General features: G+C 49.9%; 2 protein-coding genes across 16 annotated transcripts in view; one reads left to right on the top strand and one right to left on the bottom strand.

Moving 5' to 3' along the window:
* The first annotated feature begins 6,517 nt into the window (after positions 1-6,517).
* Positions 6,518-21,471, top strand: TCHP (trichoplein keratin filament binding). Of its 5 annotated transcripts, XM_010813930.4 has the most exons (14): positions 6,608-6,691; positions 8,038-8,068; positions 8,148-8,341; positions 9,193-9,403; positions 10,117-10,173; positions 11,715-11,783; positions 12,425-12,598; positions 13,380-13,492; positions 13,680-13,746; positions 14,937-15,109; positions 15,941-16,022; positions 17,324-17,509; positions 18,054-18,197; positions 19,228-21,471. In XM_010813930.4, exons 3-14 carry the CDS (start codon positions 8,148-8,150, stop codon positions 19,258-19,260), a joined length of 1,503 nt encoding a protein of 500 aa, XP_010812232.1. In that variant the 5' UTR covers positions 6,608-6,691; positions 8,038-8,068; the 3' UTR covers positions 19,261-21,471. The 5 variants fall into 5 exon arrangements, with proteins under 5 accessions (XP_015330955.1, NP_001157498.1, XP_015330954.1 ...); XM_015475469.3 differs by lacking the exons at positions 6,608-6,691; positions 8,038-8,068 and adding an exon at positions 6,518-6,582; NM_001164026.2 differs by lacking the exon at positions 8,038-8,068 and having other exon boundaries at positions 6,545-6,691; positions 19,228-21,013.
* Positions 21,472-24,192: 2,721 nt separating this feature from the next.
* GIT2 (GIT ArfGAP 2) overlaps positions 24,193-27,773 on the bottom strand; it is a 42,700-nt gene continuing 39,119 nt past the window's right edge. For 9 of the 11 annotated variants that reach the window (XM_005217835.5, XM_010813922.4, XM_005217834.5 and 6 more), the window contains one exon: positions 24,193-27,443. In XM_005217835.5, coding sequence (XP_005217892.1) covers positions 27,231-27,443 — 213 coding nt within the window. In that variant the 3' untranslated portion in view covers positions 24,193-27,230. The remainder of the gene's footprint in view (positions 27,444-27,773) is intronic. The other 2 variants (XR_009490949.1, NM_001193101.1) reach the window with 2 other exon arrangements.

Genomic DNA, 27,773 nt, shown 5'->3' with positions numbered 1-27,773 from the left:
ATTTTGGGCATTTAAACAGCACAGAGTAAAGGGAGAAATTCTGCTTCATTTTCTATCCATGGGGCAACCTTGGGGAAAAAATGCTGTGAGGGAACCCAGTCAGGTCACTGACCTAAGACAGTGTCACAACAAACTACCATTGCTACTGGTAGCCCTACCACTTCTAGCTGTGTGACCCTGGGCAAAGAACCTCTCTGAGTCTCAGTTTCCACATCTGTAACATGGGTATCCTAAGAGCCCCTCCTTCAACATAGTGGGAAGATTCAAGGAGATGGCACCTAAGGATTTAAGGAATCACCTGGGACATAGGCTGGCGCTTAGCCTAAGTCACTTGGGGGTGCTGCAGGTGAGACTGTTGATGATTCTAGAAATGCCCTGCCCAGCTCTCAGTACTTCTGGGTGGGAGCAGAGTGAAAGCAGCCAGGTCCACCTCTCGGGGGTCTCCTGGATCCGGTCCTGACTCTGTTGTTGACAGGTTTCTAGACTCTATTTCCCTCTGTGTGTCTCAGTTTCCCCACAGAGCAGATGGGTCTGGAACAAGTATTTCAAAAGCCCTTTCTAGGGGGAGAGGGACAAGTCAGAAGGCTGGGATTGACATGTGCACACTCCTACACACAGAAAACAGATAACTATTAAGAACCTATTGAGACTTCCCTGGTGGTCTCGTGGTTGAGAATCTGCCTTGCAATGCAGGGGATGTGAGTTCAATCCCTGGTCAGGGAACTAAGATCCCACGTGCCTTGGAACAACTAAGCCCACACGCCACAACTACAGAGCCCATGAGCCACAACTTAGAGTCCACGTGCGGCAATGAAAGGTCCCACGTGAGGCAACGAAGATGTGACTAAGACCTGATGCTGCCAAATAAATAAACAAAACAAAGAACCTACTGTATAGCACAGGGAACTCTCTTCCATCCTCTGTAATGGCCTATGTGGGAATAGAATCTAAAAGAAGAGTGAGTATATGTATACATATAACTGGTTCGCTCTGCTGTACACTTGGAACTAACATGACACTGTAAATCAACAACACTCCAATACAACTTTAAACAATAAAATAAATGAACTAACCTGAAGCCATTAAAAAAAAAAAGCCCCTTCTGCCTTCTGGTTCCACTAGTGGCTCCGGGGGTGTCCCCTCACTCTTGCTGCCCCAGGTAGCTGGCTTGGCTGCAGGACCCAGGCCAGTAATGTGAGTTCCTCACTGTGCCAAAAAGGGTGGAGTGGAGGTGCAGCTCAGGGGACAGGAAGAAGGCTCCTGAAACTCATCCGAAGAATCTGGGAACATCCCAGGTGCTTGCTCAACAGATCGCACTGATTTTTTAGAAACCGGTCCTGCACACTGCCCAGGTTGTGTGGCAAACCTCTCCGGCAGAGGTGTGGCCCTCCAGCCCATGTCCCCACACTCCTGACTATGAGGATGTAGCACCCCACGGGCCACAGTTTCATTCACCCACTCTCAAAGTATTTATTAAGTACCCACTGTATACCAAGCAACACAGCAGAGGCTGGGACACACACCAGCATCCAGACAGCCAGGTCCCTGGCTCTCATGAACTTTGCAGTCCACTGCAGGCAGGATGTTACTCTTTAAAATCATTTACTGAGCACTGGAATGTATGGAGGAAAAATCCAATGTGTTCTGAGGCTAGGTGACCTGACCGGGTTAGAGGGGTTGTGGGGAGGACCTCTCACAGGAAGGGGCGTTTACACCAAGACCTGAAGGATGAGAGAGTCAGAATGGGAAAGAGCCTTCTAGGCAGGGGGAACCGCACAGCAGAAATAGTGCCGTGAGACTCAAACAAAAAGATGGCTAGCGTGCCGGGCAAAGTCGGCCAGGGCCCAGACCGTGCCAGGCTCAGTGGCTTGCTCACAGGGACATGGGGAGCCAGGGAGGGCTCAAGTTCAAGCAGAAAAGGGAGCTGCCCCGACACCAGCCACCAGTCACCTTGTAGTTAGGAACGGGAGGCTCTCTGCCATCTGGGGATGGCTAGTGGGTGCCCATGTCTGGGAAAGGCATGGAAAACACAGGGCTGGCTCCATGCCCCATCTCTGTGGACTGTGCCCAGATCTGATGATGGCTCAGCAGGATGGAACCAGTGTAAGCTTTGGGGTGGGGACCTGGCACACATCATACGGCCAGCCATGCTGTATGTTTCCCCATCTGAAAAATGGAGTTGTGATAACCCATAATTCCTAGAAACACTAAGTGTCAAGCAGGTGCCAACCGAGTCTCCTCTTCTTTGCTGCCTCCATGCACTAATGCCGCCAGCGGCTCTCACTAGAGACACTGGCTCTGCCACTGATCTCATCTGGGTACGACCTCCCCATCTCTGGGCCTTGGTTCCCCTAGAGAGGAAGGGATTTGGATGGGTGAGCCCCGCCTCGCAGGGCCAGGTGGTTCTCCAGCTGTGGTGACGTCAGATCCAGCAGGGGGACTTGTCAAGAGACAAGTCTTCTTGGGCTTCACCTCCCCCAAGGGAGCAGGGGGAGAACCCCTGACATCCCTTCCCCAGTGGTTCGCATGGTCCAAGAATTACACTTTGATTCTAAAAGCAAGAGATGCACACATCACCTGTTTTCCAGAAAGGGCGCTGTGTGCTCGTGGTGGCGCCTGTCTTTAGAAATTCCGCCGTGGGAAGGGAACCAGCCCGAGTGATGAAACAGCAGAGTTCAAGCAACCACGCTAATCCAGGCCCCTGCCTCACTGCCACCGAGCGGCATTCTTTCGGAATTCTCTCTGTGCACGTGGGATGCAGCTGACTGCCAACCTGCCTGGGGAAAGGAGTGTTTGAATAGTTATTTTGTTTTCTCGCGCTTTCTCTTGCCAGTGACACCCTGGCTATGGAAACATACCCACAGTGTGATGTCTGAGCTGCAGAGTGATAATGATAATGATGATTTGTATTCCCATGACCTGATTTTTTACATTAAATAGTTGAAACAGAAAAAAAAAATTGAAAAAAATTCAAAGTAAATTTAAAAATCCTACTTTGAGATGGTTGTACATTGTGAATATACTTAATATCACTGGACACTTAAAAATGGTTAAAGTGGTCATTTTTGTCTCTTTTATGTGTATTTTACCCCCAAACCCATGTCATATGTCTGTCCTTTGGGTGTATGAAATGTTCATAAGATGTTATTAATAATTACAGGGGAAATTGGTGTGAAATATAAGGAAACTCTCTGTTCTTGCTTTGGAAACTTTCTGTAAATCTAAATCTATTCTGAAATTAAAAGTTTAAAAAAATATCAGATGTCCAGGCCCCGGTCCTGACCAATGCAATCAGAATCTCTGTCTCGGGGATCAAGCATCTGGATTTATCAGAAAGCTCTCCTAGCAATTCAGAATGTCAGGGTTGGACGACTCATGCATGGAAAGCACCTCTTAAGTGTAAAGCATGGGGGAAGTGCAATATGTTATGATCAACCAACCAAAGTTTTGATTTTTTAAGATTTTTTTTTTCTGAGGTGGACCATTTTTAAAGTCTTTATTGAATGTGTTACAATATTGCTTCTATTGTTTTGGTTCTGGATTTTTGGCTGAGAGGCATGTGAAATCTTAGCTTCCCTACCAGGGATCAAACTAGTATCCTCTGCGCTGGTAGGCGAAGTCTTCACCACCAGACTTCCAGGCAAGTCGCCCAATGCTTTATTTTTAATAAAATTACACAAATAACAGTGACCAATGTAAAATTAAAAACCCAGAGAGAAAAATTAAAATCACCCCTAATCCTGGCCCCTATTGACAACCACTGTTTCGGATGAAAAAGTCCTTTTACACCTTTTTCTCATGGATAATACCTACCTCTATTATTATTCCTGTTGTTATTGTTATTAAAACACAAAACCGGACTTCCGAGAGGCAGCCTTGTAGCCCCAGAGTCTTTGAGCTTCCCTATCTACAAGACATCCTTGTCTTCAGGGAGGGCGGGGAGGCCAGCTTAGGTATGAAGAGAGAACCCAGGGTGGTTGGTGAAACGCTGTGAAAACCCAGCCTAGATAAATGTGCCTCGGCAGCGCCACCTGCTGTTTATGTAAGGGCATTGCATGGCCTCCAGCACGGTCCCCGTTCAGCTAATAGGGAAGCCGCTCCGGTGTTACCATGCCACTCCCATTCCTGTTTTCTCATCTCTTGCCAGAATACCTCCAAACAAGCCCAAGAACAGCACCAAGAAACAGTGCACTGGCCCAGGGCCTGTGCATGCGGTGTCCATCTTGATGGCTACCTGCCAGGGTTACCCCTCTGTGGGCCATAGTCATCAACCTGTCACAAAATATTTAATATTCCTGAGCACTTTATATGGCTAAACTGGTCCACATCTACTGGCCTCTTTTAAGAGTTATATCTGTAAACCACACAGTTCTGGAAAAGCAGACTGAAAAGAGGTTCACAAGCTCTGGAAGTTGGATGTAAATCCTGGCTCTCATGGTGCTGGCAAGAGATTTGCTTGACCTCTCAGAGTCTCAGTTTCCTTATCTGCAGAACGAGGGCAGGAACCTCACCTGCTGGAGGGAAGCTTACACAAGAAAATACATCTGAAAGCATTTGGCACATGGTAGGTATTCAAACAATGTTAGTTCCTTTTTGTTTTTCTTTTTGCTTTCTTTCAACACCATCTTTCCCTTTTTCTCTTGGAGAAAAATTAGGGGCTCAAAGTTGGGGGGAATCTACTCATTCATTCTCGATGAATATTTGTTAAATGACTACGCTGTGCTGGGCGCTAGAACCATAGCAGGGAAGGTAATGATCCCTAACCTTGTGGAGCGGCAGAGCAAGTCCAGGCCCTGGAATCAGACAGAGCTGGGTTCAAGGCTGGGCTTACCACCTACAAGCTGTGGTTCCTCAGACAAATTCCACAACCTACAAGCTTCTCCTGTCCCAGAAGAAAGGCCAGAGGCTATGGCCTGGGGCCTCAGGCTTCCAGGACAAGGTCAGTTAAGCCCTAGGCCCTTGATCCCAGTAGTTGAGCTTGTTTGGTCCTTTAAGGCCATTATACAGATGAGGCAACTAAAGCCCAGAGAGTGGAAGGCCCTTGCCAAGAGGTGCAAAACCAGGACCTGAAGGCTCATCTCCCACAGCACAATTCACACATTTCTGAAGTTCCCATCACACTCAAAGAGGCCCATCAACAACTATTTATTAATCAGGCTCTTTTGCTGTGTGGGCGGCTCTGGCCTAGGTTTAGGGTGACTTGCATAGGCTACGGAGGTGTCACAGCCTTCCCGGTAATAATAGGCTCCTTTTTCAATTACTTGAACATTCTTATTTCACGGATGAGGACACGGAGGCTCAGAGTGATGAAGTGACCTGTCCAAGACCACACGACTGTTGTGGTGGACGCTGCAACAGGGGTCACTCTGCTCAACCAGACATTATACTTCATCCAGGAAAAACAGAGAAGTGAATAAAAGAAGGAAGTGGAGCAGGGGTGGGGGGGCTTCCCTGGTGGTCTGGTGGTTAAGTGTCCATCTTGCAATGCAGAGGACCCAAGTTTGATCCCTGGTTGGGGAACTAGGTTCCTACATGTGGCAGAGCAACTAAGCCTACAAGCTACAACTAGAAAATGGGAGTGCCAGCGACTAAGACACCAGGCAGCCAAATAAATAAAATAAAAAATAAAAAGGAGGAAAGGGTGAAGGGAAGAATAAATGAAGACAAAAGTGGGAAAATGAAAAGAGCATGAGTAAAAGAGTTAACACTTTTGTTCTTCATTTATTTTTTCATTTATTTTTGTCACACTGCAGAGCCTGTGGGATCTTAGTTCCCCAACCAGGGATTGGGGAACTGGGATTGAACCCAGTTCCTGGGTTGAATCCCCAGCTGGGATTGAACCCAGGCTCTCGGCAGTGACAGGGATTGGGGAACTGGGATTGAACCCAGTTCCTGGTTGAATCCCCAGCCTGGGATTGAACCCAGGCTCTCGGCAGTGACAGCGGGGAGTCTTAACCACTGGACTGCCGGGGAATTTCCAATCTTTTAATTTTATTTTTTAAGAGAATAGTTGGTACATAAAATGATACACGTAGCATGTGAGTTACAAAACATACTAACAGAAGGAACACCCTTGAACCCACCACCATCCTAAGACAATAGAAAGTTGCCAATAGCTCGAACCTACTTACACCAGCGGTTCTTCGAGCTGGCGGCACGTTGAACACACCTGGGGGGCTTAGACAGCCACTGATTCCCTCGGAGTGCTCCATGGGGTTTGTCTGGAGTCCGGTTTGGGCATCTGGATTTTTCAGAACTCTCCAGATGATTCTCTTGGGAACCCAGGTTTGAGGGCGACTGGCTTATAATTCTCTTCCCTATTATACCCCTCTGATTTTCCCCGACGCTTACCTGCCTCCCTCAGGTAGCCACCATCCTGAATTTGGTGTAGTGAATGGATTCTTTTCCTTAGACGAGCGATGTCCGCGATTGAGCTCCCGCCCACCACGAGGGGGCACCACAGAAAAACACAGACTTCTTTTCTCTCTATGCACGCCGAGTAATCGCGATGCAGGAGGCTTGGCCCTCGCGGCGCTCCATCGCCGGCCCGTTGCCTCGGCAACGAGCGGGGAAAAGGCCGGCGTAAGTGCAGCGCTGTCCGAGAGGGTCGCCGTGGGCCGGCAGGGAATAGTTGGGGCTTGCGGGACCTTGGGCCGGGGCAGTCTTGGGAAACTCCGGCGCGCAGAGAAACGTGAGTCGGGGGTTTAGGCTCGGTCGGGGGCCGGCGTTGGGGTCGGAACCCTCAGAGCTCTGCCGCAGTTGGCTCCGCGCGGCGGGAAGCGCGCCCGCCGTTCCGGGACGCGATCGCGGGCGCCCGGGGCTTCGGCTTCCAGTCCTCACTCGGCTCCCCGCGCGGCCTCGGTCCGACCCTTTCTTCTATAACCGTTTTTGTTGTATGTGGCTGAGAGAGGGATGCGACTTGTTCAGAGAGCCTCCCAGCTTGTTGATGGTTCATCTGGGGCCGGAATCTTCACTTTCCTCAATCCTCGTGCAAAGATTTATCCGCAGGCGGCCTATGGGGCAAAGAAAAATGTTTGTCAGGCCTGCCACAGTCTGAAGACAGATCTTGACCTGGCAGCCTCAGGCTAAGCTTGACTCATAGACGCAGATGATTTTCCTCCCGGTTCGGAGGACTCTGAGTTTGTTTATTTGCCAGAAGCTCCTTGAGCACTGTCACAGCCAGGCACTGTGTAGACCCTGCACCTGGGGCAGCTTTTGGACCGGGAGTGGTTGAGGGGAGGTGTCGGAGAGACTGGTTCTGCTTTCGAGTCTCCGGCCGTGTCCCCAGATCGCCCCCTTGACCCGTGCAAATTGGTTCTTCCCTCTGGGTAGTAGTTTCCCCATCTGTAGGAGGAGGGATCTCCCTCCATGCTCATCCAGAACATTACCAGGTGTGACACCTGGAGATGGCAACCCACTCCAGTATCCTTGCCTGGAGAATACCATGGACAGAGGAGCCTGGTGGGCTACAGTCCATGGGGTTGCAAAGAGTGGGACACGAGTTTCATTTCAGCAAGCGACTTTGATTTCACCTCACAGCCAGGGCATGTTGGTGTACTGTACCAACAGGTACTGTCTTGCAGTTTACAGAGCTTGGGCCTCATCCCAGCCTAACATGAATTAGACTCCCAGCTCTTGTTTAAATTTCCTCTGCTTCCTTGCTTTGTGATCTTCAGCAAGTCATTTTACCTCTTTGAACTTGTTTCCTCAGCTGCCAAAAAAACAGGGCGATAGTAACAATGAAAAAGGTCATATAAGTCAAGGGCTTGGCCCACATCCATATGCCTTCAGTTATCCTCTCTGTTACCTTAGGCAGAGCACAGAAACCCCCCGTGTGCTAGTCCAGTGTCTAGTCCAGTGTCGTCAGGACTGGCTCCCTGCCTCTGCACTGCCCTTAATGATGTCAGGCTCACAGCTGGGTGCAGTCCAGGCTTCTTCAGCTAGATGATTTGCGGTCCTGGTAGCAAGTCATTTTTAAAATGCTGATGCCTGGGAGCCTGCACTGAGATTTTTTTTTACTTAATTGGTCTGCCTTAGGGCCCAGGCGATTCCAGTGTGCAGCCCAGGGGTGAGGACCGGGCCTCAAAGGGATGAGGGGCTGCAGCAGGCTCCTGTTCTTAGTGCCCCTAAGAACATGTTCTCCTCAGATGGCACTTCCCACGCTGCCCTCCTCCTGGTGCAGCCGGCGACTCCCAGATCAGCAGGCTGCCCGACAGCGCCGCCGGGAGCAGGAGGCACATCTTCGGCAGCAGTGGGACCAGAACAGCCGCTACTTCCAGGTGTCCGACATCTGCAGCTCCAAACAGGCAGAGTGGAGCTCCAGGGCCTCCTACCAGCGGAGGTAACTGTGCGGTGAGCACCTTCCCTTAGGGCTGGAGGGCCTCCTGCTGCCAGGAGATGTGACTGACTCAAGGACCTGGGGGAGGGTGGCTGGCCGGCATGGATACTCTCATGGAAATGTGATGATTTCCATGGATACTCGCATGGTGATGTCTTTCCAACTGGAAACGGAAAAAAAGGTTATCAGTGAAGTAACACATTTGACTGAAGAAGATAAGATGATGAGACATGTATGTAGAATCCGGAAGTCCCCTGGTAGCCCCATTTCCCCAGGAGAGAACCACCGTGAACTGTCTGGTCCATAGCCTCCTGTACATTTCTTCATCTGTGTTTGTGTGTAAATATAGATACAAGCATACAACCATTTTTATAGAGAGAGATACATACGAAACGACGGAAGTTAAAAGCATGGGCTTTGGAGTCAGACAGACCTAGATAGCAATTCTGACTATGGGCTTTGGAGTCGGACAGATCTAGATAGCAATTCTGACTGTGTCACTTGCTGTATGAATGAGCCTCAGTTTCCTCATCAGTGAAGTGGGGCTCAAACAGAACCTACTTTATAGGATTTATGTCATGACTACTATAAAAACCATCCAGGTTATGTAGTACATGGTAACTACTCAGATAATATTAGTATGTGCATATATATGCCTCTCATACGTTTTCTTTCAAGAACAAGATTCTGTTGTGCATAGTGGTTCTATTACCTGGTCTGTTCACTTTGGCTGGAGGACACCTTCCCAGGTCACCACGTTCTGTGTGCCTTAGCCTCTGTCACCCACACAGCCAGCCATGCAGCCCCCGTGCAGCTGGAAGCACTCCTGGCTGATGGTGGCCCCTCTCGCCCAGCATGCATGCCTACCAGCGGGAGAAGATGAAGGAGGAGGGCAGGAAACGTCTGGAGGCCCGACGGCAGAGACTCAGGCAGCTTCTGGTGGAGGAGCAGGACTTGCTGGCCAGGCAACTGGAGGAGCTGAGGCTGAGCATGAACTTGAGGGAAGGGAGAATCCGGGAGCAGCACGGGAACCTGAAGGCAGCCCGAGAGGAGCAAAGGAAGCTGGTAACTTTGCGTAGCTCTTTAGGAGGCTGTGAAGCCCAAGTCCCCAGCCTGTCAGTGAGGCCATGAGGTGTCCCCCTCAGGGGCTATGAGATGGCAGTTCACTGCAGAGCCAGCTGGGAAAAGTGCTGACTCTGAGTCGTTCTTCGTGTGTATTTTCCAGGAGTCATCTTTAGTCTCTTGGGCTCCTTAAATCATTATATCTGAGTCCTTTTTCTTTATTCTAGTTCTCTGGTCCCATGAAAGGCTGGGACTGGTGTATTTTAACTTAACTTCCAAAGTAGTCATGTGTAGTGGTGGTCTCCAAGCTCTGTTTTTAAGCCTGCTGTATATTTTGAAGTAGATCTTTAGCATCTAGGACCCATCTGTAGCATCAGATTTTGGCCCCCTTTTATCACCATTATAAGAGTCACTTGTGGGAACTCCCTGGTGGTCCAGTGGTTAGGACTCCACACTCACTGCTGAGTGCCCAGGTTCAATCCCTGATCGCGAACTAAGATTGGCGTAGCCAAAAAAATGAATCATTTGTCAGCACGTGATTGTGTCTGTTGAGAGCCAGACACCTCCTGAGGCCCGAGGGAGGTCTGAAGGGCAGGAGTGGTGCTGGCTGCCAGTGGAAGAGCTCTTAGGCTCAGCTGACTTCACTGTGGGTTACCTGAAACGTGGATGGATTGCAAAAGCGACGTCAGTCTCCCCTCTTTGTGTTTTCTTGGCAGATTGCTGAACGACTTTTGTATGAACACTGGAAAAAGAACAACCCCAAACTTCGAGAGGTGAACACCAAAGAGATCCTCCCATTGGTTTGCCTAAGTAGATGAAATCACGTTGCTCGCCTTGTTTTTAAATTTGCATCTTGTGCTGGGATGAAAAAGACATCACTCCAGCTGCTTTGGAAAGAGGCTCCACACAGAAGATCTGGTTCATTTGGTTATTTAACATCTACAAGAGGCTGCAAGAGGTTGGGACATCTGATAGGAAGGGGGAAACCCAACAGTGGAGGCTGGGTAGGCAGATGGGGCCACCTGGGACAGCCTTGGGTGGCCTTCCCCTGGAGTCACCTGGGAGCTCCTGCGAGATTCTCAGCAGAGGTGCAGTGGGGCCCTGGCTGCATTTTGGGGAGCAGCAGCAGTGTCGAGGGGGTGGGAAGGGGTGATGTCAATTGAGGGGTTGCGGCTGCAGCCCAGGTGAATGATGGTCAGAACTGGAGTGGCAGGAGAAAGGGGACAGATCCACAAGACTTTGGGGCAAGGAGAGAAGGGTGCACTGTGGCTGGGGTGACATCATTCAGCAGAGACTGGTCTACAGGGAGAGAATCCCGTGACAGAAATCATTAATTTAGTTCAGTTTACAATTTGTGTATACATTTGTATTTAGTCTCTAAGTCGTGTCCGACTCTTTGCGACCCCGTGGACTGTAGCCCATCAGGTTCCTCTGTCTGTGAGATTTCCCAGCAAGAATACTGAAGTGGGTTGCCATTCCCTTCTCCAGGAGGGTCTTCCTGATCCAAGGATCATACCTGGGTGTCCTGCATTGGCAGGCAGATTCTTTACCCTCTGAGCAACTTATTTGGTGGTGTTAATTTATGTGCACGTAACTATATTTAGAAGTTGCCAGTCATAATAGAGTATCTGGCTGCTCTGGTATGCCATGTGGTTACCACTAAACCTCTCCTCGGCCACTTGTAGATTTCAGTGGATCCTCCAAAGTCAGGTACTCAGTTGTTTATTCAGAACATTCAAGTTAGTTGCAAATGTTTATGTTTGTAAGTTGAGAAAAATTTAAAACTTGTATAAACAATTTTCCAAACAAAAGCCTTTGGACATTGTTACGATTCATTTTCTGATCCAAAAGATTCTTTAAACCCAGATCTCTTATTAATAATCCCAAATTTGTTGCATCCATCGATACAGGTGGTGTGTGTTTTCACAGCTGCTCCTTTGCAGAGGGAGGTTTGGGGAGCCAGGCAAAAAGTTGAGTCTGCTCCTCACCCAGGTCTTGCTGCCCTGGGGCCTCACAGGGTTTAGACCCACCACAGTAGCCTTTGAGATTGGATTTCCATTTCAGTGTCAGCTCAGCTCCAAGGGGACTGGGAGAAAAGTTTTTGATACTTTGTTCCAGTTCTTGAGATGGCTTAGAATTGCCTGGTCCTTTGGTTTTCTTACTGACTTGCATTTAGACTATGTATGTTGGGGTCACCATGCACTTCCTTGTAAGACACCTGGTCACATTCCAGGCCACGGTACAGGGCTCAGCAGTGAACATCCATCCTGTGAACCACTGAGGAAGTTTATATTTTTTGCCTTCTCATCCTCAGATCGAATCGGACCTTCACAAGAGGCATGTGATAAATGCTTGGGAAACGCAGAAAGAGGAAAAAAAACAGGTGTGCTATGTGTTGGGAGACTCTCTCCAAGTCTTTGAATTTGTTTCTTTTCCATCTCAGTGACTCCAGGCCAGGAATAGACCTTTGCTCGGTTTACTTAACACCTGTTAAAACGGAGTGTTTGTTGCTCTTGCACAGAAAAGAATCCCAGGTGATCACTCTCGGGGCAGAATAAGACCAGGTGTCCAGGGCTGGGCGATGGTAGATGCAGTGCGCATCCTTAAAGGTGGTTCTGCTGCCAGTAGCCTCTTTGGACATAATTTACATCATAAACTCTCAACCTGGGTTGACAGCAGCACCTCTGGTGATGGAAGTCCACACTTCGTGGCCCCATCGCTTTGCCTCTGGGTTCATTTTGGAAAGTGCTTTGTGGACTTGTGAAAGGGAAGGAACCCGGTGTCCTGAGCCCCTCCTCCGTGCTGGGCACTGTGCTCCCAGCCTCGTCTCTGAGAGCAGCACCACGCCCATGGTTCCCACCGTGAGAGCTGAGCCCAGGCCTCACGGCCGATAAGTGCATAGCCTGCTCAGGTGTAGACGTGTCAGAGTGAAGAACGGGCCCTGTGGCCTGATGACTAGTGGTGAGGTCTTCGCTGGCTCCGTGTTACAGACACTGACCCCCACGTTCCTTTGGCTCCATGCAGCAAGAAGCCGCTGAAGAGGAAAAGGAAAAACGATTTGAAAATGAGTATGAAACGGCCCGCCGGGAAGCGCTGGAACGGATGAAAGCAGAAGAGGAGAGGAGGCAGCTGGAGAGTAAGCTGCAGGCAGAGGTGCTGCGCCAGCAGATGGAAGAGCTGAAGGCGAAGGAGATGGAGGTGAGGGCGTGCCCCGGCCACCAGGGCCTCCTCACTCTCAGCCTCTCATTGTGAGGAAACAGGCATTTTAGAAGCTGCTCCATACGGAGATGGCATCCGGGAGGTGGTTCTAAGAAGGGGAGCCAAGCTGGTTTCTCCTGACGTGCGGTCTCACCAGTGGTTCTTCCACACTCACGCTGTGTGCTGGATTCTTGAACGCTAACCCTCAGGGGATCACACCTGTCCCCGCAGATGTGACTAGAGGCCTGCTGTCTGAGGGCCTCTGGGAACCCGGAGTTCAGTGTGTGCTTGGTAGACCTGACTTAGTCTGATGAGCCAGCCCACAGTTCTCCCTGGCTAGTAGTTTTGGGGTCTTGGGACAAACCATGAGGATCTTTGGTCCAGGAGGCTGTTCCAAGAATCCTGTGCCCAGCAACTCTGAGGGGAGCAGCCCTCCTCCCCCAGGCCTCAGTGATTCGAGAACTGGGTCCTTTGTGCCTGAGCACTAGACTGGCTGCTGGGAATACAGCTAGGGGCTGTGTCAGGTTGGGGAGACAGAGGTTAAGTTGCAGTAAGCGTGGGCAGTGCAGGGTCATGTGGGGCAGGGTTTCATTCTTGTCGGCGGGGTTGGGAAAGACCCAGCCGGGATGACTGAGTAAGCTGGGCCAAAGGACTTAGTGCCTTGGAAGTGGGAGGGGATCCCAGGTACCAGGTGGCCAGGCCGCCCTTGTTGCATCGTGTCTGTTAGAAAGGGAGATGAGGGATGATGAGCCTAACTGGGTTTGCTGTCCGGTAACCACAGGCCACCAAACTGAAGAAGGAGCAGGAGAATCTGTTGAAGCAGCGCTGGGAGCTGGAGAGGCTGGAGGAGGAGAGGAGGCAGATGGCAGCCTTGCGGCAGAAGGCGGAACTGGGGTACGTGTGGGAAGGCCCCCACCCCTCGCCTGCCCATCCCAGGCCAGCGAGCCTCTCACTTTCTCAGGCTTGCCCTGGTAACCCTGAAAGCAGAAGGGATACAATCTGTAGAAAGTAACAGTCTAACCTCTGCAGAATTCTTTATGATCATAAGCACTAAAGGCAACCCATATCTTGTCATTTCTAGACGCTTCCTGAGACATCAGTATAATGTGAAGCTCAATAGACGCACACAGCAGATCCAAGAGGAACTGGTAAGTCTGAAGTGGCAGTCTGGTGTTGCTTGTACTTTCTTTTGAAAAACTCGTTTTTTGTTGCTTAGTAACGGGTGCGTTCTCATGAGAAAACACCAAGGGTCATCCCCTCTTGACCAGCAGCCCTCGCAATCCCTGCCCCTCCCCAGAGGTGTCTGGGTATACATCTTTCTGGATATACAGTTGACCCCTGAACCACATGGGGTTAGGGGCACTGACCCCCATGGAAATGAAAACCTGTGTACTGTTATTTCTGCCTCAAAAACAAAGGAACTGATAGGAACTGATAAATGACTCACTGAAGGGCAGGAAGCTAAGACAGTTTGGATAGAATCAGGACTCAAACCCCAGTTCTTTTGAGTCTGCATACTGTAATCTCTAGTCAGACACTTCTCCCCCACTTAGTTAATATAAAATCTGTAAAGGGAACTCCACTCAGTACTCTGTAATTACCTATATGGGAAAAGATTTTAAAAAGGAATGGATATATTCCATTATAACTGAATCACCTGGCTGTATACATGAAACTAACACAATATGGTAAATCAACTATATTCCAAGATAAAATTAAAATATTAAAGATCTATAAAATAAAAATATGAGTACTATCCTTATTGACAAAAAACTGTGGTTAGTGGACTCGCCCAGTTCAAACCCATGTTGTTCAGGGGTGAGCCATACACATTCAGGGAAGTGGTGGGTTTGGGGCTTCTTGGTTTCGTTTTTGAATGTACTTGATGTGGCATTGCTCAACCCAGTACCTAACAGTACACCTCAGACCTCAAGACCAGTGTTCTTAAACTGAGCTTGCCCTTTCTGGCTAGCTGTTCAGTGTTTCTGGCAAGTATTTAGACGGGCTCCCTCACTGAGATGGGACAGGAGAGATCGCTCATCCTGGTGGCTGTCCTCTTATGGAACAGCTGCAGGAAGCATTTTGAGCATTTCTGTAGCTTATATCCTCTGCAGTAGAACTGCTTGAAGTTGTGTTCTAGAAAGCTGGGCTGCCAGGTGTGTCCGAGGGCAAGGATGTGCGTGTGGTGCAGAGGGTCTCTCCCGATGGTGGGCAGAGAAAAGCTCCTGGGCGTTGGTGGCCTCTAAAGTGGCCCTGAGCAATCACTTCCCAGAAGACCTGTGATCAGGGAGGGAGGCTGTTACTTGTGGTAACTGCGCTTCCTCGTCTGTCCTCTAAGGAGGCGGACAAGCGCATCCTGCAGGCGCTGTTAGAGGAGGAGGACGAGAACCAGCGTGTGCACCAGGCCCGGCGGGAGCAGGCCCTGGCCGACGTGGCCTGGATGAAGCGGGTCATTGAGGAGCAGCTGGAGCTGGAGAGGGCGCGGGAGGCGGAGCTGCAGATGCTGCTGAGGTGAGAGGTGGCATCCTCAGGTCCCCTTGTGCCGCGGTCCCCACAGGTCAGCAGGTTACCATGAGGGTCGTCTGCTGCTGTTGAAACGCCCATCCTTGTTCCTCTGTCCATTGTTCGTGAGGAGCACACCTTTGCTAATGGACCTAGCTTGTGGGTGTTTCCCTCGGGTTATGTAAGGTGGAAACCCCTGGGGTTTAAAGTAAGGATCTGTTCATCTGAAATCTTAGAAATTTGAAAGGAAATTGTTATAAATTATGGAGACATTTTTGAATGCATCTTAGGCCTATATAAATGAGTCTTGATCCTAAAACTTCATCTGGTAGAGTGAAGTAATGGAATAACAGTTAACACTTATTGAGCACTTACTGTGTGCCAGATACAGTGCTAAGTGCATTATAGTCCTCCTCCTGTTTAAACCTGACATCCAGGCTGGTGGGCCACAGACAGTCAAGGCCACTCACCTGCCTGGACCACGGTGAGCTAGAGTGACCGCAGGAACACGGCAACAGAGCTCAGGCACTGGCGTGCCCCTCCTCCTCTCCATTCCCAGTGGTTTCATTCACTTCTGTGTTTAAATGTCCCGGGGGCATGTCATCACCAGTGCTTTTTGTAAGGAGAGGGAGTGTTAAAAAAGAGAATTTAAAAAGTACTTATGACAGTAGTATTTTCTGTGAAGTTACCGTTACCTGTAATCCACTGAAGTTTACCTGGAGGTTGACCCCGCAGAAAGTATGCGTTACCTGGCTCCCTGGAGCCTTGATTGTTCTTTGGTTCTCTTCTGCCACTGGCGGTGGTAAGGAGCCCGCTGTCATCCGCTCTGTGTCTCCCTAGGGAAGAGGCCAAGGAAGTGTGGGAAAAGAGAGAGGCAGAGTGGGCCCGCGAGAGGAGTGCTCGAGACCGGCTGATGAGCGAGGTAATCCCGGGAGGGGCGCAGCTCGGCCGGGCAGGTGTCTGGGGTTGGTGACCATGTGTTGACCCTGCCAAATGCTCAGGGAACAGAGTCCCCTCAGGTTATTTTGTTGTCTTTTATGTCATCATAAAAGTAATATGTTTCCCAGAAAAAAACTTCAGTACAGAAAAGTAAAACCAAAAAGTCACCTAGACCCGTCATCTCCACAGCCACTATTTATTTCCTTCTATGCTTCTGTTTCTATGCATAACATTTTTCCTATGTATTACTTACTATACTGAGCTATTTGTCATTTTAATATGTATCTTTGTAAGTATCATTGTGATGACATATATCACGTGGGTAGACTACACTTTGTTTTTCTGTTCCTTTTGTGGGTCCATTTTTTTCTAATTGGAGCCTTTTAAGAAACACTGCGATGAACACCTGGTGCAGAAACCTTTTTCATATTTAGGAATTTTTTCTTGGGGTGCAACACCAGAAGCGGACTAAAGAACATGACTGTTTCATTTGTCATTTAGAAGTAGTCTGTTATAAGACACACCCCAATTCAAAGGAAATCTTTTGGGGAAGAAAGCCTTTATTCTCCATGTATTGAAAGTCATCTACAGTAGTTTAAAATGGATCTTGTATTCTGTGCATGCCAGCATGCTACATTTCAGAACCTGTGGGAACGTGGGTCCCAGCTGGTGCTCTTCTAGGAATACCAGATATTCTCCAGCATCTTTTGACTTTTTTCCCTCCCATTTAAAACATCCCTCCTTGTTGTGGCCACTTGTCCTGTCCAGAGAGCCTGACTGTCCAGAATGGCAGGTGGTTCCCGAGACTGGACCGTGTTCTGGACGAATCCTCCAGAATCAAGCACAGCAGGTTTCTGTTGCTCTGAGCAGTGAATTCACAGCCACAAGGTTGGCGGGATGACCCCGACTCTACCTCTGGCTGCCTGCGTGGCTTGTGGCTCTTGCTTTTCTGGCACTCGCTGATAAGGAGTGAGCGTCGCCTTGTGGCTGTGCGTCTGTGGGGACGGAGCTCCAGCCCTGCCTGCCGGTCTTGCTGGTGCTTGGCTGTCTCCACACGCACAGGCCACGTGCACCTTGCGTGTGATGGGGGCGTGTGGGAAATACAGCCAGTTGTCTGGGCTGACCCTGCAGCAGGCTTGCCTGGTGCATGTGGGCCTGAGGCCGAGGATTAGGCTGGTGGCTGTGTAGCTGCAGCTGCAGAGTGGTCCACGGTTGGTGGATCACTTTTGAGGCATCTGTTAAAGTCTAACTAAAACCTCCCCTCTTACTTTCTGCTGAGGATAGGTTCTGACAGGAAGACAACAACAGATCCAGGAAAAGATTGAACAAAACCGACGGGCGCAGGAGGAATCCCTGAGACACAGAGAGCAACTTATTCAAGATCTTGAGGAGGCAAGAGAGTTAGCTCGTCGTGAGAAAGAGGAGAGTGAGGAACTGAAATCGGCCAGGAAACAGGAGCTGGAAGCACAGGTGGGGCTGAGCCCTGGGACAAGCGCAAGGGCAGCAGGCCCTGTTGGGGTTGCTGTGCCATCAAGGCACAGGGCTCAGGGGCCCTTGACTTACTTCCACAGCCTGGCCTGGACTTTGTCTAGGAAGCCCACAATCAGGAGCTCAGAGCATCCATTTTTGTTTCCCACTGGAACCTTGACCCTTCTGGTTGTAGGCTCTGGGTCCTCCATCTCCTAGGAAAGCTATGCTTACTGTTCCTGCCCCTCACCTCTTTCCTGGTTGCCTCTGCAAGCACTTGGCTCTCTGGCCCCAAGTCTCTTTTATTCAATTCAGTACCTAATAGTTAACACAAAAGAATCTTCCAAACACGTGGCCACATCCAGAGTGTTTCACAAGGTACATACGACCACACACATAACCTCTCCAGGTCCATGAGTGTCCTTCCCACGAGAGCACTGGTGCTCAGCACTGATGCTCCAGTGAGGGGACCCCAGGCTGTCCCTCGAGATAGGAGGCAGGGTCCTGCCCGTGGCCCATCCAGGGTGACTTTCCTCTTGGTGCCCAGGTGGCAGAGCGGCAGCTGCAGGCATGGGAGGCAGACCAGCAGGAGAAGGAGGAGGAAGAGGAGGCGAGGCGGGAAGAGCAGCTCACGGCCGCCCTGCTGCAGCAGGAGGCGAAGATGATGGCCAAGCAGGGCTATCGGCCCAAGGTAGGGAGCCGCTCAGTCGGCCCTGCCCTCCTGGTCCCCCGTTCATAGCCCCAGGCACAGGGCCACTTCCCAGCACCTTGGACTCTTCCTTGCTCCTCTTTTCGTGTGTTTCCTTTCCTTTCCTGACTGGTAGGGAGCCTGGACACACGGTCTGTTCGATCCTCTGTTGGGCCTCAAATAGACCTTGCAGCAACTTTGCTCTGGCTCCTGCCGCTGCAGCCTGATGACTGAGGTCCCGACTGGTCTGCTGGTGCCTGGCGACCCTGTCTGGGACAAAGAGCAATCTGGGAAGAGGTTTGGGGCGGCTGGTGAGGGGGGAAGGTGCAGTGGGACTGGGTCCTAGCTGTCTGGACAGCAGTGCCCAGCTGAGCGGGGTGACCGGGACCTGGGTCCCTTCCTCTCCTGCCCTCAGCACTATGGTCACCCCCTCCCTGTCGTCTGGTCCTCTCCTTCCTTCTTTGTCTCCCCAAGTACTTGAGTGACCCCTGGTGCAGGACCTCAGGGGAGCACAGAGAAGCGAAGGCCATCACCCGTGCTTTGGAGGAGCTGATGAGTAAAGCACCAGGGAAGTGAGCAAGGGCTCAGCAGGCATGTCACCACTGTCCCTCCTTGGCCAGGGCCACCCTGGCCACCCTGGCACTAACATTCTGCCAGACAGAGGCCGGCCCCTCTGGTCAGAGACTCTGGGAAGCTGATGGAGCAGAGCAGGTCCCACACCTTCTGCAGAATGTCAGTGTCCTAGCCAGCCGGGGCTCTCGAGTGCAAGGAACAGCATTTTCTAAACTTCCTCCACCATGGATCAGTGCGTGTCTCAGATCAGGGACTCACAGGGCCACGTGAAGTGTTATTTAGGGCTGGTACTTAAAAAAAAATCAGAGTGCCTCATTTATGGCTTAGGGTCAAAGACTTTTTAGCTGTAAGTGAAAACAGCCATTTATAAAACGGTGCTTTTAGCTGTTTCTTGAGATTAATTTCTAATGCTCCAGCGACTGCTGACTTAATCAGTCTTGTGTTTTCTCTTTCTTCTCAGCCTTATGGACATCCCAGAATCGCTTGGAACTGACTTCGTTGGTACAGAGAGTGAGGATGGTGAGGTCTCTGATATGCCGCCGCCAGACCGTTGTACAGGCTCTGTTCCAGTGTTCGGGTCACTGTAAAATAGTTCCATGAATGTTCAGGTCCACGATTAAATGGAGTGAGGGTCTGGCTGGGCTTTAAGCTGTGATGGCTATACAGGAGGCCCTTTTCTGCCTTTTTTATCTCAGAAAGGGACTTCATAGTCACACGTTGACAGTGCTCTCACAGTCTTGTGATATGTTGATAAATAATGTTAGATTCTAAATCGGTGCTAGGACTTACAAGTTGTCTTCCATGACGGGCTACGGGTTTCCTGTTGTCTCACCCCTAATTGTCAACCTCCAGTGAGGACTCTTAATTACAGATAGGAGACAAGTTTTTCAGTTTTTAAAATTGCCATTTAAATTTGTTCTATTGAAAACAAACTTGTGGGTCTTGGTCTAGTTTATTATTTTCAGGGTTTATTAATTTAGTGGTCCCAAAACGATTTTGTCTTGTTTTCTGGAAGAAAAGAACTATGAACCCCGAGACAGTCTGGGGGCGTCCATGGATGCTTTCTGAAAAGGTGGTGAGAAATGAGTCTTTCCTAGTTTTAGAAGCATTTTGGTAGAATTTGCATAGAGCATTGTTGGGGGTGATGGGTGACCCCAACATGTATGTAACTGAGCCTCAAAAGGTCACCTGGCTGGCTAACGTTTTGGCAGGACACCTTGGGCCTCTAGTGTCTTGGATAGGGCTCAGCCATGTGCAGCCTTTTGAGATTTATGTCCCCAGAGGAAGGGGCACTGAACCTGAAGAAACTAGATCAGACTCAACTGCAGATCAGCCAGAAATGTCTCTTCTCACTGTTCTATCAATGTGACATAGTCCTAGATTAATCTCTATAAATAGCTATAAGTTCCTTGCAGCAATCATCATATTTTTATGACTTGTATTTTTTTTTCATATTTTTCCTCTGAGGTTTCAGTTTTCATTATATTGTGCTCAAGATTCCATATCTCAGTAAATTACAACTAATTACAGGGCTCTGTTCCAGGTTATTAAAAACCAGAGTTTATTAAAAATCCCGAGTCTCAGGGTGGCACTGCCTTTCATTTCTATTGTGCCATAAAAACAAACTGAGCTGCGAACTACATCCTTAGTCTGGTTTTCATTTTCTCGTCTTACATCCCTTTTGACTGTGACCCCGAGCACTGCTTTCATTATGCATGCTCATGTTTGCATTCCTCCTCTCAGATGTTCATGTGAAATAAAGTCCTGGTTGATGGCGCTGCTCCCAAGCTTTTGTCACTGTTGCTTTTAGTAACTGCTGCAAAGTGGGTTGTATAGAATAAGTTTTACTGATTCAGTCCATATCTCTAACGGGTTTGGGTGTTTTCACTTTCTTGTGTCAGTGGTATTGTCTCTGTTCTCATTTCCACTGGAACCTCTTCTAAGTAAAACTGCAGGGAATCACTAGCAGTCATACATTGTCCAAGCTCCGGGATAGAATTCAAAATGGACAGAATGCCTGGTAAATAGGCACTCATGTATTTACTATTTTTTATTTCCTTGAGTTTTTTGTTTGTGAAGCCTGGCAGCAGTCTTATTAGCATTCAAGTTCATTATAGGGGATTCCCTGGCAGTCCAGTGGTTGGGACTCGGCAGTCTCTGTTACACTAGTTCTCTACCCTGATATATTTAAATGATTCCTCTCTGAACTGGGCCTCAGTCTTTGTTTCCAGATTTAGAGCATCCACTGTCTTAACTATTTCTGGTGTAGCACGTACTCTTAGCTCGTAATTATTGATCGTGTATATTGGTTTTATTATTTTAAGCAACTTTTCGTACTTACTGTAAAATTAATGATTTGTAAATCATTCTACAGCAGATTCTCCTGCAAGGTTCAAGTTGTTTAGAACAGATGGTGTTGAAGCCACTACTCACATGTTCTGTATGTGAATGATTTTCACTCTTTTTGCTCACTCAGCACATATATCCTCTCTAGGGAGGATGTGCTGCTAGGCCTGGGGAAGTTACAAAGCTGAACAAGAACAGGGACAGGAATCAAACAAGTGCACGGGTGAGCAGATGTCCCTGGCAGGCACAGAGCCAGCTGTAACTCATGGGGCTGAAGGAACCATTTGTGCAATAAATATATTCAGTGCATCCGTATTTCCTTATGGGTATATTAATATTTACGTTTTTAAAAATCTGCTTTTGGCGTCACTGGGTCTTCATTGCTGCGTCCAGGTTTCTTCTAATTGTGGCAAGCAGGGTCTACCCCCTAGTTGCGGCTCACAGGCTCTGAGAGAGCGTAGGCTCAGTAGCTGTGGCCCACGGTCTCAGCTGTCCCCCATGTGTGATCTTCCCAGACCAGGGATTGGACCTGTGTCCCCTGCACTGCCAGACAATTCTTAACCACTGGGCCACCAGGGAAGTCCCATAATGAATTTCTTTTTTTTTTACAATCTGGGTTTTTAGGTAGTTTTCAGTCTTCATAAAATACAGAGCATCATCATAATGCCTTCAAACACATTAGCATTAGCAGTGCTTGCTGACCGTGATGAAATTTGGCCATGAAGCCACATGGAATTATTTTATTTTAGGGAGTCTGACACCATCGTGTCTTCATTTTAGAGGGTTATTTACTTTCTGACTTAATGTTACGATTACTCAAAAGTGCTAAAAGGTAGGAAAAAACTTTCTTCAAAGGATACAAGCATGTAATTAAAAAATTTTTTTATTAAGACTTTATACCTTAAGTATTTCATTTTGTGGTGCTAATGTAAATGGTATTATTTATTCATTCTCATTTGGCTTCCAGTTTTTTTCTTTTAAAAACTGGGTTTCTGTGAACATCCTGACACATAATTTCATTTGCATGCATTTAGGATCATCTCTAGCTAGACAGCTGGAAGACCTCTCTCTCAGCTTTCCGTGATGATGACGTGAAAGTCTTATGCTGTGATGCTCTCCTTGCAGTGCCGTAGTGGTTTCTTTCTCTCCCTCACTTTATTTTGGTTATTAGCTGATTTAAAAGGCTGCAGTTCCCTTTGTTCGTTTTTTTGCCCCTAAATACCCAGTCCTCCGTTTCTGTACACACTGTGTAGAGAACACTGCCCTGAACATTGAGACAGCTGAGCTGGGTAGTGTCCTCCACTCAAGAGATCAGAACCTGACTTGAACAGCAGTTTCCACATGTCTCAATTTGAAACCAACAGAAGAGAAGAGAAATACTTATGGCAAAAAAACAAGGAATTGGAAACAAAACACAAGCTCGGCCACCCAGGTGTTCAACATTCCTTTAAAGCCCCCAGCACCCACGGTGGGCAGAGACCAGCATCCCTGCCTTCCCGCCCTGATGCTCCCAGACCAGAGGATTGCCTTGGGGCCTGCCGCCCACCTCACCTCTGTCCAGGGTGCAACCATCCCTCACCCTCTCCTGCTTCCAGAAGGTCTGCCGTCCACTATGTTCCTGCAGCCCACATCCTGGAGGCTCCTCTGGACAGTGAGAACCTGTGGCTGAACACAGGCCCTGACCTGCACCACCGCCACCACCAACTGGGCTGTTTCCTCGTCTGCAAAATGGGAGGTCGTTTCCATTGTGACTGTAGGAAATTGCACTTAGCCAGGGACTGCCCACAATAAGCACCTATATATAGGTAATTATGTAGATAATTCAGCCCCTCAGAAAGGAAGGGGGCTGGGGAGGGTAGGGAAATATTGAAAGAGGTCCTGGGAGGGGAGGGCTAGGAGAGGGAAGCAGATAGCAAGGTGTGGGGCAAGAGGGGGCTAACATCTACTCTTAGGCCATAGCAGGGGCTATGTGTGTGTGTGTGCAAATTGCAAGACCAAGTTAGATTTCAAAACTTATCCTGTCTGTAATGCATTGTGGGCTCCTGAGGAAAGCAGGGCCTGGGAGAGAGACGGTCCTTCCAGTTGGTCCTTACAGGAAAAAGGTGAGAGGAGGCTAGGCCGAGTGGGAGGGAATTAATTACCTGGGTTTCTGAAAGGCAGAGGTAGAGAGCTGGCGGGCGGCAGGACACAGGCAATGCTACAAGGACTGGGGAGGAAGAGAGAGGCCTGAGAGGGGACAGACAGAAGGGGGAAGACGAATCCCAAGAAGGGAAGGTGTGGGAAGGGGTGAGGGGGGAAGAGGAGTTTCGGGGAGCAGCTGCACTGGGGTGGGAGATGGGCTGAGAATTCTGGGGAGTGTGGTCAGGAAAACTGCTTGTGAGTAAGGGCCTAGGAGCGGGGGCGGGAGGATGAAGCCCAGCTTCCCCAGACCTCCCCTTGTCCGCAGCGCCCCCTCCGCCAGGGAGCTGCTGTGTGGTGAGCTGCCACATGACCCCAGAAAGCTGTGGAGTCCGTGCCATCTCGATGGCTCTGGCCACGGAGACAGCTCCTGGACAGCCTCTCGGCGCGTCACCCGCAGATGGCCCCGACCTGTCCCTGTGGTGAGGCCAGTGGCCTCTGTGTAGCCCCATGGCTGGCAGAGCACTGCCCATGGTGCTTGGGAGCCAGTGGACAGTCCTTTCAGTCGGTTATTTCATAGACGCTGCGGGAGTCCTGGCACCTGGGGCTCAAGGGTAAGACACAACTTCTTGGCAAAAGAAGACTGTGCCCCGGTTACTCACTCAGGAGAGGTGACGGCACCTGTGCTTGGCTGGCTTTCGCTGAATTTTAAAAATCTAACGTGAGGAGTAAAGGCCTCACTATCAGATACCTGGAAATGACCCCATGATGCAGTACCTCTTGTAAGAAAGCTGTCTGCTGAGAACAGAGGAGGACAAGGCCATCGACAGAGCTCCCAGGGTGGAAGCACCTGCAGTACTGCCTCCCACGGAAGACGGGTTTCCACGGGGACAACTTCCTCAGAACTTTGACCGAGTATCTGGAAACATCAGCTAATTGATGGCAGACACGGTACCCCAAGGACACTTACATAGCCTGTTTATTGCATAACTAGCAGGCACAAATTCCAAAACAATTTTACAACGGCTTACAGGGTTGAACAATAATTACAGGGATACAAATGTACAACGAACAGGAAAAATAAGTACAGAATCATGGGTGACATGGATAGAAGACACTGGGATAAAAGGCATTTCATTTTTCCTATGCAGCATTTTCTTTTGGAAAATCAAGGTGACCTTCAACCAGGACAAGGAAAGAAGGAAGACCCTCTGCATGGGGAGCTCAGGGCGGCTGTGGGGGAAAGACCCGAGCTGGGCTCGCTCGGGTTCTGCAGCTGAAATCACTGGGGGAGTCGGAGGACAGCTCCTGAGTTGTGCGTTTCCAGTTCCCATCCGTGAAATGCTGTGTTTAGTCTTTGGGTCCGAGTCGTTGTTCTTTGGCAAATAAGAACTATTTGTGTTCCGAAGCAGAGGAGGACTTCAGCGGGAGGCGCTCAGGTGGAGCTGCCTCCCGGTCGCTTTCCTACCTGTGTCCTCCCAGCTCCTTAGGGCATCTGAGGGGGCAGGGATTTGAGAATCAAGGGGAAGAGGATGACATGACAGAGCTCAGACGTCAGTGTAAGGCCCGGGAACCCCTGTGCAAAAGGTGGTGAACGGCTGCTGAGACGAGGTGAGACTGTCCACAGGGCCCTGTGGGTCTCCGACCCTGGCCTCAAGGAAACACGCAGCGGGCTGGAGGAGAAGGGTCCCCCTCAGCCCTCCTGTCGCTGGGTGTCACTCCACCTGGGAGCATCCCTTCCCGGGAGCATCCCTTCCCAAGTGCTGGCACTGTGGGTCAGCAGGGCGAACTCCTGTGGTGTGCTCACGGCTGGGCATGCTTTGCTGGTCCCCATGTTCCTTGACTTTCTCCAGGGGCACAAAATGACATCCCCCACTCCAGGTCCTGAGTGTGCCCGTGAAGACGCTGCTTTACCCACTGCAGCAACTCATCATCCAGAAGGCTGTCCTCCCGACAGAGGCGGCCAAGGGCACCGACCCAAGGCTGCGCCGGGCCTTGCCCAAGGAGCCTGTGTTGGCCGGGAAGAAGAGCAGGTGTTGGCCGGGAAGAAGAGCAGGTGCTCGCCAGGAAGAAGAGGGACAGCCTGTCCGTGCAGCGTGCAGAGATGGTTCTCAGACGGTGCCTGAAGTGGAGGTAGAAGACCTCCTTTGAGAAGATGCCCCTCAGCATCTGACAAGAGCGTGGCACTTAGGTTTGTGCAGACAAATCTTGGAGACGTGGACCCTTTCCCCGCACTACTCAGCAGAGCAAAAGCCGGCGAAAGCACCCAGCACAGTGACTTAGTAACCAAATACCATCACCGTACTCCTTCTGACAGCATTCAGTCAGGCTACAAAGGTGTTTGTGATTCAAACAGTTCTGTGAAAATACAGGCTTACCGAGCATGTTTTGGGGCAACTGTGATGATTTTGACTTTTCCATGTGTGTGAACGAGCGCTACGGGACAGAACAGATGGCGAAACAAGGACCAACAGCAACTTTAACAGAGGGTGCGGCAGCCCCACAAAAGGTGATAAGGCTCAGAGGCTAAACCCCGGGAGGCCAGGGAAGCCAGGCCTCGCAATCCACAGCAGAGCCGGGAACCAGCAGCCTCCAGGCCGCAGCGTGCCCACACGCGTGCTGTGAACACGTTTAGACGAGTCACCGACGATTACAGATGGAGAGATGGCACAGAAACATCTGATGTCTTCTGACAAGTCAAAAGCTTCAGCAACTCCAGGCCCGTTTTATTTACACGGCAGCCTGAGTGGAGCTGGGCAGCTGCTGTCCCCACTGACATGCCGTGGGCTCCTTGCTGTCCCTCCCTGGCACCTGGCTCGCTTCATTCATTGTCACTACTGCCTGGCCCCGCTGGTTGAGGTCAGGGTCTGAGCCACGCCCACACAAAACAGTGGCCACGAGCAGGAAGGAATACACTTTAAGCTTCCAGAACGACCCAGCTCTTCTTAGAAGGCAACCTCAGGGCATCCCAGACCTTACACCTGCAGGCTTTTGTAGCCTTGGGATAGCGCACGGTCACCTAGAGCGCTCTGCAGGGAATTCCTGAAATGTGATGTCTGATGCTGAAGTACCAGCGAGGAGGCGCCAGAGGAGAAGCGAATCCCGGTGACTGTACGCATCTTACCTTACCTGAAGTCCTTAAAGGTGGTGAGACGTGCGGGGCTGGTCGTGTGAGAAGGCTTTAAGCGGCTAAAGGAGTGAGGGGAGTAGGCCATTTCTCTCGTCACAGTTTACGGCAGTGCTATCTGAAGGGTGGGACGAAATTAGCTATGGCTCGTGGGGCTGGGGGTCCTCAGCCTGTGCGTGACAACGTGGCCAAGGCACACAGGACACGGAGGGCGAGTGCTTATCGCTATGCGGACTTAGGGGTGACAGTAAAACAGAAACGGACAGAAGACAAGACAGAAAAATTAGCTGAGAGAACACCGAGTGTGGCAGGACGGGTAAACGGAGCACTTCATTGTTCCCTCCCGAGAGAGACTGCTACGCTAGTTTTAGAAAGCGGCAAAGTCCTTTCTCTACACGCCTGCTTGGAGATACCCCAAACTTAAAGAGGTTCTGCAGTAGAGCCTGGAAAACTTGCTTATTGCACAATGCTTGACAGGGATCAGACAACTCTCTCCAGAGAATGTTTCACTAAGAACCTCACTTATAGTTTTAGCCACAGGCAAGGAGTCTGAAGGGATGGAGAAGGCCTAACAAACTTTAAACAACAAAGCTCTGCTTTCGGGTGTCTATGATCGTTAACTCGACGGTCACGGACAGCACAACAGAACGTCAGAAGGTAAACTGGCAGACAGGCACAAAATAAGGCAAGTGGGTTAAATTAATAGTTGAAAATTTGTTAGAAAACATGCAAAAATAATACTGAGTTTTCTTTTTAAAAAGTTTTAAACTTTCATTAAATGTTTGTGTCTGCAAAAATCGCCAAGAGTTCCATGTCTAAAGTGGAAACCGGACTTGGAAAAGCTTAGAAAACAGAAGGGCCAGCCCTGCCGTTCAGTTGTTGTTCTCTTTGGTGGTGATGGTGACCAGCTGCTTGGCGGCCTTGGCGATGTCGTAGGCACACTGGATGACCTGCTGCGTGACCAGCTGGATGTCCGTGGGCGGGCCCGGGTCCCCCGGGAGGGTCTTCTTGCATTCTGACTGCAGTCGGTAGGCACTGGACGTCAGTAAGCGGAGGGAGGTCCTCACCATGTCGGACTTGGGTTTCTAAACAGAAAAACAGGCGTTCGCCATGGACTGCAGGGCGGACACCTCCGAGAACAGGGACTAGCATTCCTCGGAAGACAACTCAAACTATTCCGCAGTTGTGTCCTGCATGTTTTTACTGGGGATGTGTGAAAGACCACAAGTTTGGCAACCTGCAGTGTAGGGGATTCTGGGGGCTCTGACTCAAAGTTCAGAGTGCACGCAGTATATTTAGCAGTATGCATTTACTAGTGCTATTCTGAAGCAGCATTCGAAAAATTATTTACACAGGTGAAATATTCCAGATAAAGTTTTTTTTCTATTAATGCTTTGCCTTGCAGCATTTGGCTC

Source organism: Bos taurus, chromosome 17 (genome assembly GCF_002263795.3).
Source record: "Bos taurus isolate L1 Dominette 01449 registration number 42190680 breed Hereford chromosome 17, ARS-UCD2.0, whole genome shotgun sequence".
NCBI lineage: Eukaryota > Metazoa > Chordata > Mammalia > Artiodactyla > Bovidae > Bos > Bos taurus.
This window is presented reverse-complemented; position numbering and strand designations above follow the sequence as displayed.